The 14,584-nt window shown below is 46.6% G+C and overlaps 1 protein-coding gene across 7 annotated transcripts in view; it reads left to right on the plus strand.

The window, feature by feature from the left end:
* Window positions 1-14,584, plus strand: part of CDK5RAP2 (CDK5 regulatory subunit associated protein 2) — a 182,118-nt gene that overhangs the window by 115,414 nt on the left and 52,120 nt on the right. For 6 of the 7 annotated variants that reach the window (XM_082843508.1, XM_082843511.1, XM_082843509.1 and 3 more), the window contains one exon: window positions 6,041-6,473. The exons of the other annotated variant lie outside the window; for it this stretch is intronic. In XM_082843508.1, coding sequence (XP_082699634.1) covers window positions 6,041-6,473 — 433 coding nt within the window. The remainder of the gene's footprint in view (window positions 1-6,040; window positions 6,474-14,584) is intronic. 7 annotated transcript variants of the gene reach the window in all.

The raw sequence follows: 14,584 nt of genomic DNA on the forward strand, positions 1-14,584 counted from the left end.
GGAGCGTGGAGCTGGCGAGGGGTCTGAAGAAGTTAGCGGAGAAAGACCCAAGGAGACTCGGGTGTGCGGGCTGCGGGGAGAGGACACGGCGAGTGCTTGCAGGCAGATCCTGTGTTACAGAGGGACTGGGTCTGTGGGCTTCAGACAGAAACCCGGGGTCCTCCTCGATCCTCCCCTTTCCTTCACCTCCCAAACCCAAGTCCTGACCCTTCACCTCCCAAATGCGCTCCTCCCATCCCTGTCTCCTCCTCTCCACTCCTCGCTTCCGTCACACTTCTCCGGCATCCCTGCAGTTGCCTTCTAACTAGTCCTCTGCAGCCATCCGTCCCCCTTCCAGGCTGTTTTCCATACTGTATCCAGAGCGGTTACTTAAAATGCAGTGAAGTCACTCCTCTACTTAAGACCGCTCGGAGACGCTCCATTTCTCTTGGTCACTCCTCTACTTAAGACCGCTCGGAGACGCTCCATTTCTCTTGGGACCATTTTTCTTGGGGCCGGGCCCCGTGTGATCTGGCGACCCCCTCCTTCGGCTCTGTTCACACCGTCCCCGGCTTGCTTTCTGGGCTTTGGCCCTGGAGCACAGTCCTTCCAGTCCCTGGAACGAGACCCCTTCCATCTCGTTTCAGAGCCCGGGCACATGCTGGTCCCTCCGGATGGGCACTCGCGGTTACTTCCTCCGCGCTCCCCTCCCCTGAGCAGGGCAAGGTCGTCAGCTGGGGAGGGGAGAAGAGAAGCTGCCGGGCGGTGCTGAGCGCCCATTTTGAAATGAGTGACGATCAATACAAAGTGTGACCCCTCCCGAGGACACCTGTAGCACGAGTAGCTGACCAAGCCCAGGTCTGAAAGCAGGGTTGGATGGGACAGGTGAGGGGTTGCCTAGGCCTCTTCATCTCAGTCCAAGTGCTTCCATACCCTTTGCTTCACTTATCAAGGTCAACTCCAGTTTGCAAGTTGTGAATCCAGTGGCCAGTGTCCGCTTTCCCGCAGCGGTGGCCACACTCTCCGGCCTCTGTTCACAGCTCCCCTCTCTATTTTCCTTCTCCCTCACTGGCCTCTCCTCCTCAGTCTCCTGTGCTGGCTCCTCTTCCTCTGCCGGATGCTGGACGCTGGATGTTGGAGTGTCCCGGAGCTCCGTTCTAGCTCCCTTTCTCTCTCTGTACCTCCTTTCTCCACGGCTGCAGAGTATGCTGTGTGACTTCCAAATTCATACCCACGGCCCAGACTCCCCACTTCAGATCACACGGTCAGCTGCCTACTTGCTGTCTCCTCCTGTGTGTCTGACAGTCGCTTTCAACTCTAATCGGTTTATTTCCTTTTATTTTTTTTAATTTTTAATTTAAACAAATGTATTGATTTCTTTATTTTTCGCTGCATTGGGTCTTCGTTGCTGCGCGAGGGCTTCCTCTAGTTGGGCTACTCTTCGTCATGGTGCGCGGGCTTCTCATTGCGGTGGCTTCTCTTGTTGTGGAGCAGGGCTCTAGGCACGCGGGCTCAGTAGTTGTGGTTCGTGGGCTCTAGAGCGCAGGCTCAGTCGTTGTGGCGCACAGGCTTAGTTGCTCCGCGGCATGTGGGATCTTCCTGGACCAAGGATCAAACCTGTGTCCCCTGTGTTGACAGGCGGATTCTTAACCACTGCGCCACCAGGGAAGTCCCTCTAATTGGTTTAAAACCCAACCCCTGTTCTAATGTGCTTCTCTGCTGTTCTTCCACGAGTCACTTAATAGCACTGCTGTGGCCGAAAGTGTGGCTTCCACAATCCTCATAACTATCAGTAAGTCCTGTTGTTCCACCTGGAAAATGTATCCCTAATCCACCCACTCACGTCTCTACGGCTTCCCTGTTAGTCCAGCTTAGTCCACGCTGTCACATCTCGTGCCTGGACTCCAAAAGCACAGCCTTCTAGATTGTCTCCCTGCTTCCGTTTTTGCCTCTCTGTAGCCATTCTCCACAGAGGAGCCAGAGCCAGCTTTCAAAAACTTAGATGAGATTATGTTTCTTCTGTGCTTAAAGCTATCCAGTGGCTTTCCGTTACCTTTAGAGTAAGATCAGAGCTCCTTGGCCTGGCCTCTGCCTGTTTCTGTGTCTCTATCAGCTACCTCTCTTGTTCACACTCACCTTTCTGTTCCTCCGTCATCCAAGCTTGTTCTCACCTCAGAGCCTTTGCAGTAGCAGTTCCCGCTACCTGGCACACACTTTTCCCGGGATGTGGTGGTGTCTCAGCTCTGTGGAGAGGCCTTTCCTCACCACTTTGTCTAACAAGAATCCCTGCTTCCACACTTTGTCTCAGGACTGCCGCCCTCCTCCCCTCCTTCTCGTCCCTCCGTCCTTGTACTTCTCCTTGCCTTGCACTGTCTTATTTAGTTACCCGTGTCTGTATGGATGTCTGTCTCCTCAATGAAACGGCAGCACCATGATTCTTTTTCACCATGCATTTCCACCGCCTTACGTGACAAATGGGAGAAGCTCAATGAATATTAGAATGAATGTGCAGACTGTTAGAAGCTCAGCATCATAGCAGAAGGTTTAAGTTTAGAAAACTAGAAAGAATGCAGTGCTTCTTTGGAGTCAGAAAGGTCTGCGTCTGCAGTCTTCGCTCCGCCACTTCGCTGGGAGATCTTGAATCTTCGCGAGCCTGTGTTCTTCATCTGTGAAATGGGGTCAGTAACAGCCCCCATCTCGGTCTTACTGTGAGGACTAAAGCTATTTAGTGTATTTAAGGGACCTGGCACACCGTTAAGTGCTTAGTAAATGTCAGTTCCTTTCCCCTTATGCCTTCTATGTGGCAAAGATGCTCAGGTTATATAAACAACGTTTGGGCCTCTGACAGGACCCTCGGACTGAACCATTAAAAAGGTCCTGATTATGGAGATAGCTTAATGAATCTGCTGTTCAGATTTCTAGCAGAGTAACACTTGAAATGTTAGCAGCTCTGCCACTTTAGTGTATTATAATGGCCTCTTTTTTTTTTTTTGCGGTACGCGGGCCTCTCACTGCTGTGGCCTCTCCCGTTGCGGAGCACAGGCTCCGGACGCGCAGGCTCAGCGGCCATGGCTCATGGGCCCAGCCGCTCCGTGGCATGTGGGATCTTCCCGGACCAGGGCACGAACCTGTGTCCCCTGCATCGGCAGGCAGACTCTCAACCACTGCGCCACCGGGGAAGCCCTATAATGGCCTCTTTCACCACCTTTTACTACCCGTTTGTAAGTCTTTTTTCCTGGATTTTATTGTGTGGTGTTTGGTAGTGAGTAATGGTCCTCCTTTGGCTAGCTCAGTAACAACTGTTATTATTTTCAATCTGTATTAAGGGAAGGAGAGGAAAGGAAAATTTAGTTTAACATTCTTGAAATACCAGAAATATTGTTTTGAACTCTGGGTTTACTAAATTTTAAGATGGTTTGTGTAGTTTAGATGATCCCATATTAGAAGTGAAAAGTGTACCACACGTTTTAATTCTGTTTTTCATACTTTGAGTTTTTCCCCTGTTTCAGTGTGCAGTAGCTGTTTAAGTTGACTTAAATCGATTCTGCCCCAGAGCTGGACGTTAGGAATCCAGGTAAGAGTTAAGGCTTCATCCCTGCCCTTAGAGGGTTCAGTGGGAAGACAACATGAGGGCACCTGTCACTTCCGGTGGGAACAAAGATACAGAGGAAGGGGAGGCCAAGGTATGTTAAGGCAGTCCGTCGTTCCGGTCTCTGACAAGGTTTTTTGAAGTAATGCAGGCGAGAGAAACTGCAGAGAGGAGAAGGATCTAGCACTGGTGAGGGCCTCTTCTCTCCCCGTCTCTCTCCTGACTCCCCCCCCCCCAATCCTGACCACATCTTCTTTTTCCCAGAAGATAGCAACAGCTTTCCAGCTGGCCCTCCCTCAGTGCTTGCCCCCCCCGTCTTCTTTTTTATAATTTTCTGTCTCAGTTTTATAACTTCCTCTCATTTTTATGAGTCTCTTTTTCTCCTTTATTTTTTAGATGATTGACACGTACTTATTTTAAGTCTTCTTCAGATTGCTTTATTGTTTTTATTTCCTCGAGTGTGAACTCTCTCCTCTGTCCGATTGCTGTCTTTCCTAACAGTGGATTTTGTTTGCAGCAGTGGTTTGTGTCAGCAGCCCCGCTCCGCCCGCCACCCTTGCTCCTCCCTGTGCGGTGCTCTTGGAGTTGCCTTGACTTGTCTCTCTAGGTCTTACTTTAGGGGCATGAAATTTGCGTGGGTCTTCTTCCAACCATGGGAGTTAAATTTCCGCTTTCTGCGGATGCCCTCTTTATCATGGCAGTGGGTCTCCTCCTCTGTTTCTGACCTTTGGATACATCTTATTTGATTCTGAGTCCTGTAGTGCACCTCGACCATTTTTTTGTCTTGTCTGTTTTGCTGTCATTTACGTATGTTTAGAGCAGATGGTAGGGGCTCTTGAGTGTACTCTCACCACTGTCCTGACGGGAAATCTCTCCATTCATTCTCTACACACGGCACGTGTGTGGCCATGCACTCCGTCACACAGAGCCTCCCAGTGGCTCTCCTTTGCTTAACATGGCTGAGGTCTCCCTGCCTCACCTTCCAGCCTCACCTCCCCGCTCTCCACAGTGTGTCTTGACTCCGTTCATATTGTTTTCCATGCTTAGAAGGTTCCATTTCCCTTCCCCCAGCTAACCTCTCGTCAACTCTAGAGGCCCTTTTTTGGCGTTCTTCCTGCCACCCCCAGTCTGGACACCCTGGGATGCTTGCCCGTAGCTTCCCAGACTTCCACGGCGCCTGTGTTTCTCTTTTTAGCCTGTGGAGTAGTGACTTGTTTACACAACTGCCTCTAACACCAGGCCCCGCAGGCTCTTCTGCAGCTCCAGCGCCCATTATGGTGTCTGGCCCAAGAAACACACTCACGAGGGATTCTTCTGGAGCCGCTCCAGAGTCTTCTACATGTTGGCTTAGTTTGAGTTCCTGGGAAAGCAGAGCCTGAGGTAACCACTTGGGTACAAGTGGTTTATTTGGGATGTGACTCCAGGCAGAAGGGAGGAGGGATGAGGGAGACTAAGGTAGGGATGGAGGCAAAGCCAGGAAGGCTGCGTTATGATCTGGTTGCGACTGTGGGCAGCTGGGCCTCCGCCCTGCCAGCCACCCTCTGAGGGACGGTGTAGACCCTGCGTCAGTGCTGGCCCTCTGAAGGACGGGAGACTGGGTGGGACATTCACCCAACAGCTCTCTTCCTCCACTGGTTAGGGTTTCCCCTGGAGCTATAAATGGGTCCGCGCTTGCCCGCTGCCCTGCTGGCCGGCTCAGAGAGCTCTGGGAAAGGGCCCAAGGCAGCAGAGAGATGCCGTGGGCGCTGGCGGAGGGACTGTCTACAAGAGCTGTCAACGCAGTTGCAGCTGAAATCCCAGGGAGGCCCAGGCCATGTGGCAAAGGGGCGTGAGAAGCATCTGCTACCCATACATGCTCTCGTTTAATCCTCACAGCGTCCTGTGGAGGAAAACTCACCTTGCTTTCCAAGAATCACAGAGTTAGAATCTGAAGCCATTTTGTCTGATTTCAAAGCCACTGCTCTTTTTATCCAGAGCAGTTCCCAGCATCCCTTCATTCGATACCTTTGCTGAGCACCGACTGTGCACCCTGATGGACCAGGTGGCTCATGGATCTGCCAGGTTGGCCAGATTCATCCAAAGCCATACTTGCCCCTGGATATAGGGATGGGCCCAGGGGGGTGGGCGGACCTTGCAATCGTCATGCATACCTTATGACTCTGTTTGCTCTTCCGAAGCCCAGCCTGCGTCCAGGTAGCTGTGTGCCCCCCTCACTTGCTGTGCACCTGCGTCAAATCAGTTCTCTCCTTCTCCTCCATGAAGGAGACATGTGGTACCTACCTGGTGTGGTGGTTCTGAGGTGACCTGGATAGCATAGTTGGCGTGGGTCCTGGCACGTGGCAAGTGCTCACTGTGTTTAAATTCAGCAGAATCTGGGCCAGAATCGATGGGGAAAACTTAGGAAAGTGGGTCGGTGACAAGGCCATAGCAGAAAGCTGAGTCCTCCCACTTCCTTCCCTTTTGGAAAAACAGGCCGGACCTTCTGAAAGTGCTCCGAGAACTGCTTCTGGAACAGATAAGCTTGAGAGAGCAGGAAGCTTCGGGAGAACACCTTGATGGTAAAACGGAGAAGACACTTGGGCAGATGGCCGTTCAGCTAAGAGGTGAACTCGGGCATTTCATCCAAGCCAACTTGTCTTCCAAGCCACGTGATGAACTCGGGTGGCCTCCAGGAGCCCAGCTAGCAAAGGCGGCAGAGGCGTCCAGGGTGGAGCAGAAAGATGCCTCCGTGCAGACCATGGCTGTGGAGGGCGACACGGTCAGATTCGGACACGAGGGCACGACAGAGCCTTGGGAAGAGAAGCCAACAGACGCCGTATTCGGCGCCGAGCCTCAGCCGGAGAGCTTGTGCGGGATGCCGGGGCGGCAGGCCGCTGCCCTCTCCTTCCCCAGGGGGACCGAAAAAGTAAGTTTCCCCACGTATTACTTACTTAGTTACTTACTAAATATAGACCAAAAACTTAAAAATCACCTCCGATCCCACTGCTTTTTAAAAATTTGTATGAGGTCTGGTGTCTCTCTCTGCCTGTACTTAATCTTGGCCTCTACCTGGAGGTGTGTGTCCATCCTGAACTTCCCCAAGGTGTTACCAGCATTTCCTCCCTCCCTGTCTCCTGCCCCGTCCCAGCCCTCTCTTATTTATCTATAACTCATGATATCCGTGTGTTTTCATTATAAAAGCAGAGTCACGTGTGTACATCTGTCTGTGGCTTACTGTCCCATGTTATGTATCAGGAACATCTTTCCTTGTAACGGCTGCTAAAATTCCACTGTGGGGAATGTGCCAAAGTTTACATAATTTTCCCCTGTTGATGGACCTTTACTTTTGCCAGTTGCAGTAAAACTGGAATGACCTGACTTTAGGGTAGGGACGAGAACCTAGGTTTTATTTTGTATGGACTTTGTGTCTTAGAGGTACCGTTCTGTGGGCTTTGTCTCCATTCTCTTATCCTTACAACACCCGGCAAAGGTGAGGAAGCCAGGTCCCGAGTGCCCATGGTCAGCCAGCTGTGAGGGGCCTGACTGCACAGCCGTGCCCTTTCCCTGGGTCAGGCTCCTGTCTAGCCTGTGCTGGCCCGAGTGGTGGGGTCTGGTTTTGGTGGGTGAATGCCTGCATTTTGCTTCAGTCAAGATCCTTTCTCTAGATGCTTCTCCTCAGATACCATCAAATATGCCAGATTGTGAAAAACCAGACTCTCCTGGCAATGTTTGATCGGACCTTTTACTAAAACCCTCCTGGGGAGGAGGGTTGGGATTGAGGGGCCCCATAGCAGGGAGATGGGAGCGGCTTGGGAGAGAAGGAGAGAGGTGGTGGTTGTGGTAGGGCTCCAGCGACTGGTCTCCTTGTCTCTGATGGGTGTTTTGTCTCTGAGAAATCAGCTGTGCACACTGCTTCATAGCATCAGAATGGAGTATTAAGTTTATTTTCTGACCAGTAAATTACCGCTTTTGTGCATACCAAAGAGAGTTAGATATATCATTAGCAAAATTGCTTTTGATTGTTTTAAATTATGCACCAAAACTGTAATTTCTAGAACAGGGTTTTCTAAAGATATCAGTAGAGACCAAAAAAAAAAAAAAAAAAAGACACTGCCATTATATCAACAGTACTCGAGATGCAGATTTGTGCAATTTGGCTAGAATAGAGATGCTCTCATCTGCCCCAGCTAGTTTAGTTTGTACCTGTGTATTAGGAAAACTAGATGTTGTGTGTGTGCATGTGTTTTTTTCCCCCTGCTATCTATGAGGGAGATAGCATCCTATATTCAGGAAAATTGGATAATCAAATGAACTTAATTTCCCCAAATATATTGAAAAAAATTTTCCATTTGGAATTATCTTCCTGCTGGTATCTTCAAAAGGAAGGCTACTGTGTTTATTGTTCTTAGCATCTGCTATATATGCCAGGATTGTGCTAGATATTCTATTCATGTATCATCACAGTTAATCTTCTCACCAAGCATATTAGTTAGGTGGGTATTACCTACATTTTGCATGTGAAGAAATATAAGCTCTGAAAGGCTCAGAAAATTGTCCAGAGTGACTCAGCCGTTGAGAGGAGTAGCAGGGGCGTAAAGTGGAGTCTGGTTTTAGAGGCAGACAGGGATATTGTAACTCCACCTTTCTCAGGAAGGGAGGAGCTCTCTTACCACCAGTTTGGCCTCCGGTCTATGCAACGTAGAAGAAAATTTAATGGTCTTCTCTGTGGTCTTTGGTTAGTCAGGGAATCAGTAATCCTTGAGCTTAGGCTAGAACTGTGGCATCCTGTTAAAAAGAACATCTTTGCAGCCCAGGGGCGAAACAGGGAGACGGGACATACTTCTGGTTGAGTTACGGAGGCGAGATGCTGGGCTGTACAGATACACCTGTGATTGCATTGAGCCTCGCCGCTCACCTGCTCTGAGTCCTTGGGTCAGTCACCTGACTTTCAGTGGCTCCAAGGGGATCATTGTGACCTGGCACCCGGGGCTGGCGTGCTGGCTCGGTGAGGCAGTGTGTGGCGAGTGCCTCGGGCCGTGTCCGTGGTAGGAGCTCAGGGTATGTGCATTCCTGTCCCCCTTCCGTCCCCCAGTGAGAAGTTCCAGGATGCCATCTTTAATAAGGTGGTAGGTGGGATTCTGTTCGGCATCCATAAGGTAGCATTTTGTGTGGTGTTATTTTGGAAGCGGCGTTAGGGTGACTGACGGCAGCCTTCCAGCCTGAAATTGGCTTTGGCATTTGTGCACTTGCAGCTATCTTCTCTGCTGCCATATGACACACAGATTTGGATCCAAGAATAGAGATTGGTAGAGTCTGAGGACCAAGCAAGTGACTTATTTTCCAGCCCTTTTTGATGAGGCGTCCACCTCCTCCCGAGTGGTCCCTGACACCACCGCAGACTGTTCTTGTCCTTGAACCTGTTCTCTCCTCTTGCGTGGAATTTCAGGGCAGAAAGGCTCTCACTGTTCTTAACTGGGCAGTAGAGGTTGAAGAGCTAGCCTGAGGCTCAGCTCTCCAGCCTTCTTATTGTATGACACTGGGCTGGTTGTTTGACGTCTCAGTTCTTCATCTGGAGAAAATAGGTATAATAACTTCTGTAATCCTCTGAGCTCTGGGAATGCATAGTTCACCCGAGGATTACGGGAGTACATGCTTGAAAGCATTTGACATCCTAGAACGTGCAACAAGGGCTCCTTCTTCTTCTTTGCTTCTTGAGAGGCTTTGCTGATTTCCTCCTTTCCAGGGTCCCAACCATTATCGACTACAATCAATTTTAGAACATAACCTTATCCCAGGCAGAAGCCCCGAGCCCATTAGCAGTCACTTACTATTTCCCCCAGCTGCGCACCCCTAGCTGAAGGCGGCCACTAAGCTTTTTTCTGTCTTTATAGATTTGCCTGCCCTGGATATTTCATATAAATGGAATCACGTAGTCTGTGATCTTTGGTGACTGGCTTCTTCTACTTAGCATAACGTTTTCAAGGTTCGTTCGTGCTGTAGCAGGTATCCGTCGTTCATTTCTTTTTATGGCCCAGTGATAGTCCGTTGTATGGATACCACATTTTATTTATCCATTCATTAGTTGATGGACATTTGGGCAGTTGCTACCTTTCGGATATTATGAATAATGTTGCTGTGAACATTCATGTACAAGTTTTTGTGTGTACCTGTGTTTTTAGTTCTCCGGGGTATAGATCTAGGAGTGGAATTGCTAGGTCATGTAGTAATTCTGTCTAACGGTTTGAGGAACTGCCAGACTCTTTTCTAAAGTGGCTGCAGCTAGTTTACAGAAGTTTCCACCAGCATGTGAGCGCTCCAGTTCCGCCGCATCCTCACCAGCAATTGTGATTATCTTTTCGATTATAGCCATCCTAATGGGTAGGGAGCGGTGGTATTTCATTATGATTTGATTTGCATTTCCCTGATGATGAATGATTTGAACATCTTTTCATGTGCTTATTGACCATATGTATATCTCCTTTTGAGAAATGTCTTTCAGATCCTTTGCCCATCTTTTAACTGAGTTATTTGTGTTTGTTTATTTATTTATTTATGGCTGCGTTGGGTCTTTGTTGCTGCAGGCAAGCTTTCTCTAGTTGCAGCGAGGGGGTGCTACTCTTCATTGCGGTGGCTTCTCGTTGCAGAGCACAGGCTCTAGGCACGCGGACTTCAGTAGTTGTGGCACGTGGGCTCAGTAGTTGTGGCTTGCAGGCTCTAGAGCTCAGGCTCAGTAGTTGTGGCGCACGGGCTGAGTTGCTCCACGGCATGTGGGATCTTCCCGGACCAGGGATCGAACCTGGGTCCCCTGCACTGGCAGGCGGATTCTTAACCACTGCGCCACCAGGGAAGTCCTAGGCCTCTTAAGTTATTATTTGTATGTTCATTCCACAAATAGATGTTGAGCACCTACTATATTACTAGTTCTTGTGCTCAAAGCTGTGGATAGAGTATGAATAAGAAAGGCAGAATCCATGAATTCTAAAGCTTGTAGGCTGGTGCAGAAGATAGACAAAGAACAAGTAATTGCATAGGCATTTAATTATTATGCTCCTAATCTTTTTCTGAGGAGAATTCTGAGCTGGCAGTGAGTATATAACAGGGAAATCAAGGCCCGTTCTCCTGAGGAAGGCACATTTGATCTGAGTCCTAATGAATGTGTTGGGATTAGTGGGAGAGGTGGGGGTGGGCAAGAAAAAGTATTCTAGGCAGAGGAGATAGCATATGCCAAGGTCCTGAGGAGGAAGGAACAAAGCATTCTGAGGAACTGATAGGAGGTCTCTGTGGCTGCAGGTTGGGGGGGTGGGGAGGGGCAGTAACTCAGGCTGTAATAGTGCACAACATGTGGGCTGTGGTAAAGACTGTGACCTTGGCCATACGAGAACTGGGGAACAATTAAAATAGTTCTAAGCAGGAGCGGGGGTGTGTTGCCTGTTTTGGTGCAGTATGGCAAGTGGGTTAGAAAGGGCAAGAATGAGTGTGGGGAGACACCCCAGGAGGCTGTTTCTGTGGCCTGGATGATAGCTTACAGCATCTTGGAGTTGGGGGGTGGCCACGGAGGATGAGAAGTGACAGAAGAATTCATAGATACTTTGGGAGTTGGAGTTAGTGGAACCTGGTGAGTGATGCAACTGGGCAAGGTGCATAAAGGGAATTTTATTTTATTTTATTTTATTTCTTATCATCCCCCCACCCCCATCACCCCCGCTGCTTTCCCCCCTTGGTGTCCATACATTTGTTCTCTACGTCTGTGTCTCAATTCCTGCCCTGCAAACTGGTTCATCTGTACCATTTTTCTAGGTTCCACATATATGTGCTGACATACGATACTTGTTTTTCTCTTGCTGACTTACTTCACTCTGTATGGCAGTCTCTAGATCCATCCATGTCTCTACAAATAACCCAATTTCGTTCCTTTTTATGGCTGAGTAATATTCCATTGTGTATATGTACCACATCTTCTTTATCCATTCGTCTGTCGTTGGATATTTAGGTTGCTTCCATGACCTTGCTATTGTAAATAGTGCTGCAATGAACATTGGGGTGCATGTGTCTTTTTGAATTATGGTTTTCTCTGTGTATATGCCCAGTAGTGGGATTGCTGGGTCATATGGTAATTCAATTTTTAGTTTTTTAAGGAACCTCCATACTGTTCTCCATAGTGGCTATAACAATTTACATTCCCACCAACAGTGCAAGAGGGTTCCCTTTTCTCCACACCCTCTCCAGCATTTGTTGTTTGTAGATTTTCTGATGATGGCCATTCTAACTGGTGTGAGGTGATACCTCATTGTAGTTTTGATTTGCATTTCTCTAATAATTAGTGATGTTGAGCAGCTTTTCATGTGCTTCTTGGCCGTCTGTATGTCTTCTTTGGAGAAATGGCTATTTAGGTGTTCTGCCCATTTTTGGATTGGGTTGTTTGTTTTTTTAATATTGAGCTGCATGAGCTGTTTGTATATTTTGGAGATTAATCCTTTGTCCGTTGATTTCGTTTGCAAATATTTTCTCCCATTCTGAGGGCTGTCTTTTCGTCTTGTTTATGGTTTCCTTTGCTGTGCAAAAGCTTTTAAGTTTCATTAGGTCCATTTGTTTATTTTTGTTTTTATTTCCATTACTCTAGGAGGTGGATCAAAAAAGATCTTGCTGTGATTTATGTCAAAGAGTGTGCTTCCTATGTTTTCCTCTAAGAGTTTTATAGTATCCGGTCTTACATTTAGGTCTCTAATCCATTTCGAGTTTATTTTTGTGTATGGTGTTAGGGAGTGTTCTAATTTCATTCTTTTACATGTAGCTGTCCAGTTTTCCCAGCACCCACTTATTGAAGAGACTGTCTTTTCTCCGTTGCATATCCTTGCCTCCTTTGTCATAGATTAGTTGACCATAGGTGCGTGGGCTTATCTCTGGGCTTTCTATCTTGTTCCTTTGACCTATGTTTCTGTTTTTATGCCAGTACCATATTGTCTTGAGTACTGTAGCTTTGTAGTATAGTCTGAAGTCAGGGAGTCTGATTCCTCCAGCTCTGTTTTTTTCCCTCAAGACTGTTTTGACTATTTGGGGTCTTTTGTGTCTCCAAACAAATTTTAAGATTTTTTGTTCTAGTTCCATAAAAAATGCCATTGGTAATTTGATAGGGATTGCATTGAATCTGTAGATTGCTTTGGGTAGTATAGTCATTTTCATAATATTGATTCTTCCAATCCAAGAACATGGTATATCTCTCCATCAATTGGTATCATCTTTAATTTCTTTCATCAGTGTCTCATAGTTTTCTGCATACAGGTCTTTTGTCTCCCTAGGTAGGTTTATTCCTAGGTATTTTATTCTTTTTGTCGCAGTGGTAAATGGGAGTGTTTCCTTAATTTCTCTTTCAGATTTTTCATCATTAGTGTATAGGAATGCATGAGATTTCTGTGCATTAATTTTGTATCCTGCAACTTTACCAAATTCATTGATTAGTTCTAGTAGTTTTCTGGTGGCATCTTTAGGATTCTCTATGTATAGTATCATGTCATCTGCAAACAGTGACAGTTTTACTTCTTCTTTTCCAACTTGTATTCCTTTTATTTCTTTTTCTTCTCTGATTGCCGTGGCTAGGATGTCCAAAACTATGTTGAATAATAGTGGTGAGGGTGGACATCCTTGTCTTGTTCCTGATCTTAGAGGAAATGCTTTCAGTTTTTCACCATTGAGAATGATGTTTGCTGTGGGTTTGTCGTATATGGCCTTTATTCGGTTGAGGTAGGTTCCCTGTATGCCCACTTTCTGGAGAGTTTCTATCATAAATGGGTGTTGAATTTTGTCAAAAGCTTTTTCTTCATCTATTGAGATGATCATATGGTTTTTCTCCTTCAATTTGTTAATACGGTTTATCACATTGATTGATTTGCATATATTGAGGAATCCTTGCATCCCTGGGATAAACCCCACTCGATCATGGTGTATGATCCTTTAATGTGTTGTTGGATTCTGTTTGCTAGTATTTTGTTGAGGATTTTTGCATCTGTATTCATCAGTGATATTGGTCTGTAATTTTCTTTTTTTGTGGTATCTTTGTCTGGTTTTGGTATCAGGGTGATGGTGGCCTCATAGAATGAGTTTGGGAGTGTTCCTCCCTCTGCAGTTTTTTGGAAGAGTTTGAGAAGGATGGGTGTTAGCTCTTCTCTAAATGTTTGATGGAATTCACCTGTGAAGCCATCTGATCCTGAACTTTTGTTTGTTGGAAGATTTCTAATCACAGTTTCAACTTCATTACTTGTGATTGGTCTGTTCATATTTTCTATTTCTTCCTGGTTCAGTCTTGGAAGGTTATACCTTTCTAAGAATTTGTCCATTTCTTCCAGGTTGTCCATTTTATTGGCATAGAGTTGGCTTGTTACAGTAGTCTCTTAGGATGCTTTGTATTTCTGCAGTGTCTGTTGTAACTTTTCCTTTTTCATTTCTAATTTTATTGATTTGAGTCCTCTCCCTCTTTTTCTTGATGAGTCTGGCTAATGGTTTATCAATTTTGTTTATCTTCTCAAAGAACCAGCTTTTAGTTTTCTTGATCCTTGCTATTGTTTTCTTTGTTTCTATTTCATTTATTTCTGCTCTGATCTTTATGATTTCTTTCCTTCTGCTAACTTTGGGTTTTGTTTGTTCTTCTTTCTCTAGTTCCTTTAGGTGTAAGGTTAGATTGTTTATTTGAGAGTGTTCTTGTTTCTTGAGGTATGCTTGTATAGCTATAAACTTCCCTCTTAGAACTGCTTTTGCTGCATCCCATAGGTTTTGGATCATCGTGTTTTCACTGTCATTTGCCTCTAGGTATTTTTTGATTTCTTCTTTGATTTATTCAGTGATCTCTTGGTTATTTAGTGACGTATTATTTAGCCTCCATGTGTTTGTGTGTTTTACGTTTTTTTCCCTGTAATTCATTTCTAATCTCATAGCATTGTGATCAGAAAAGATGCTCAATATGACTTCAGTTTTCTTAAATTTGCTGTGGCTTGATTTGTGACCCAAGATGTGATCTATCCTGGAGAATGTTCCATGCGCACTTGA

This window comes from Leucopleurus acutus, assembly GCF_964270905.1.
Source record: "Leucopleurus acutus genome assembly, chromosome: 7".
In the NCBI taxonomy this organism is placed as follows: domain Eukaryota; kingdom Metazoa; phylum Chordata; class Mammalia; order Artiodactyla; family Delphinidae; genus Leucopleurus; species Leucopleurus acutus.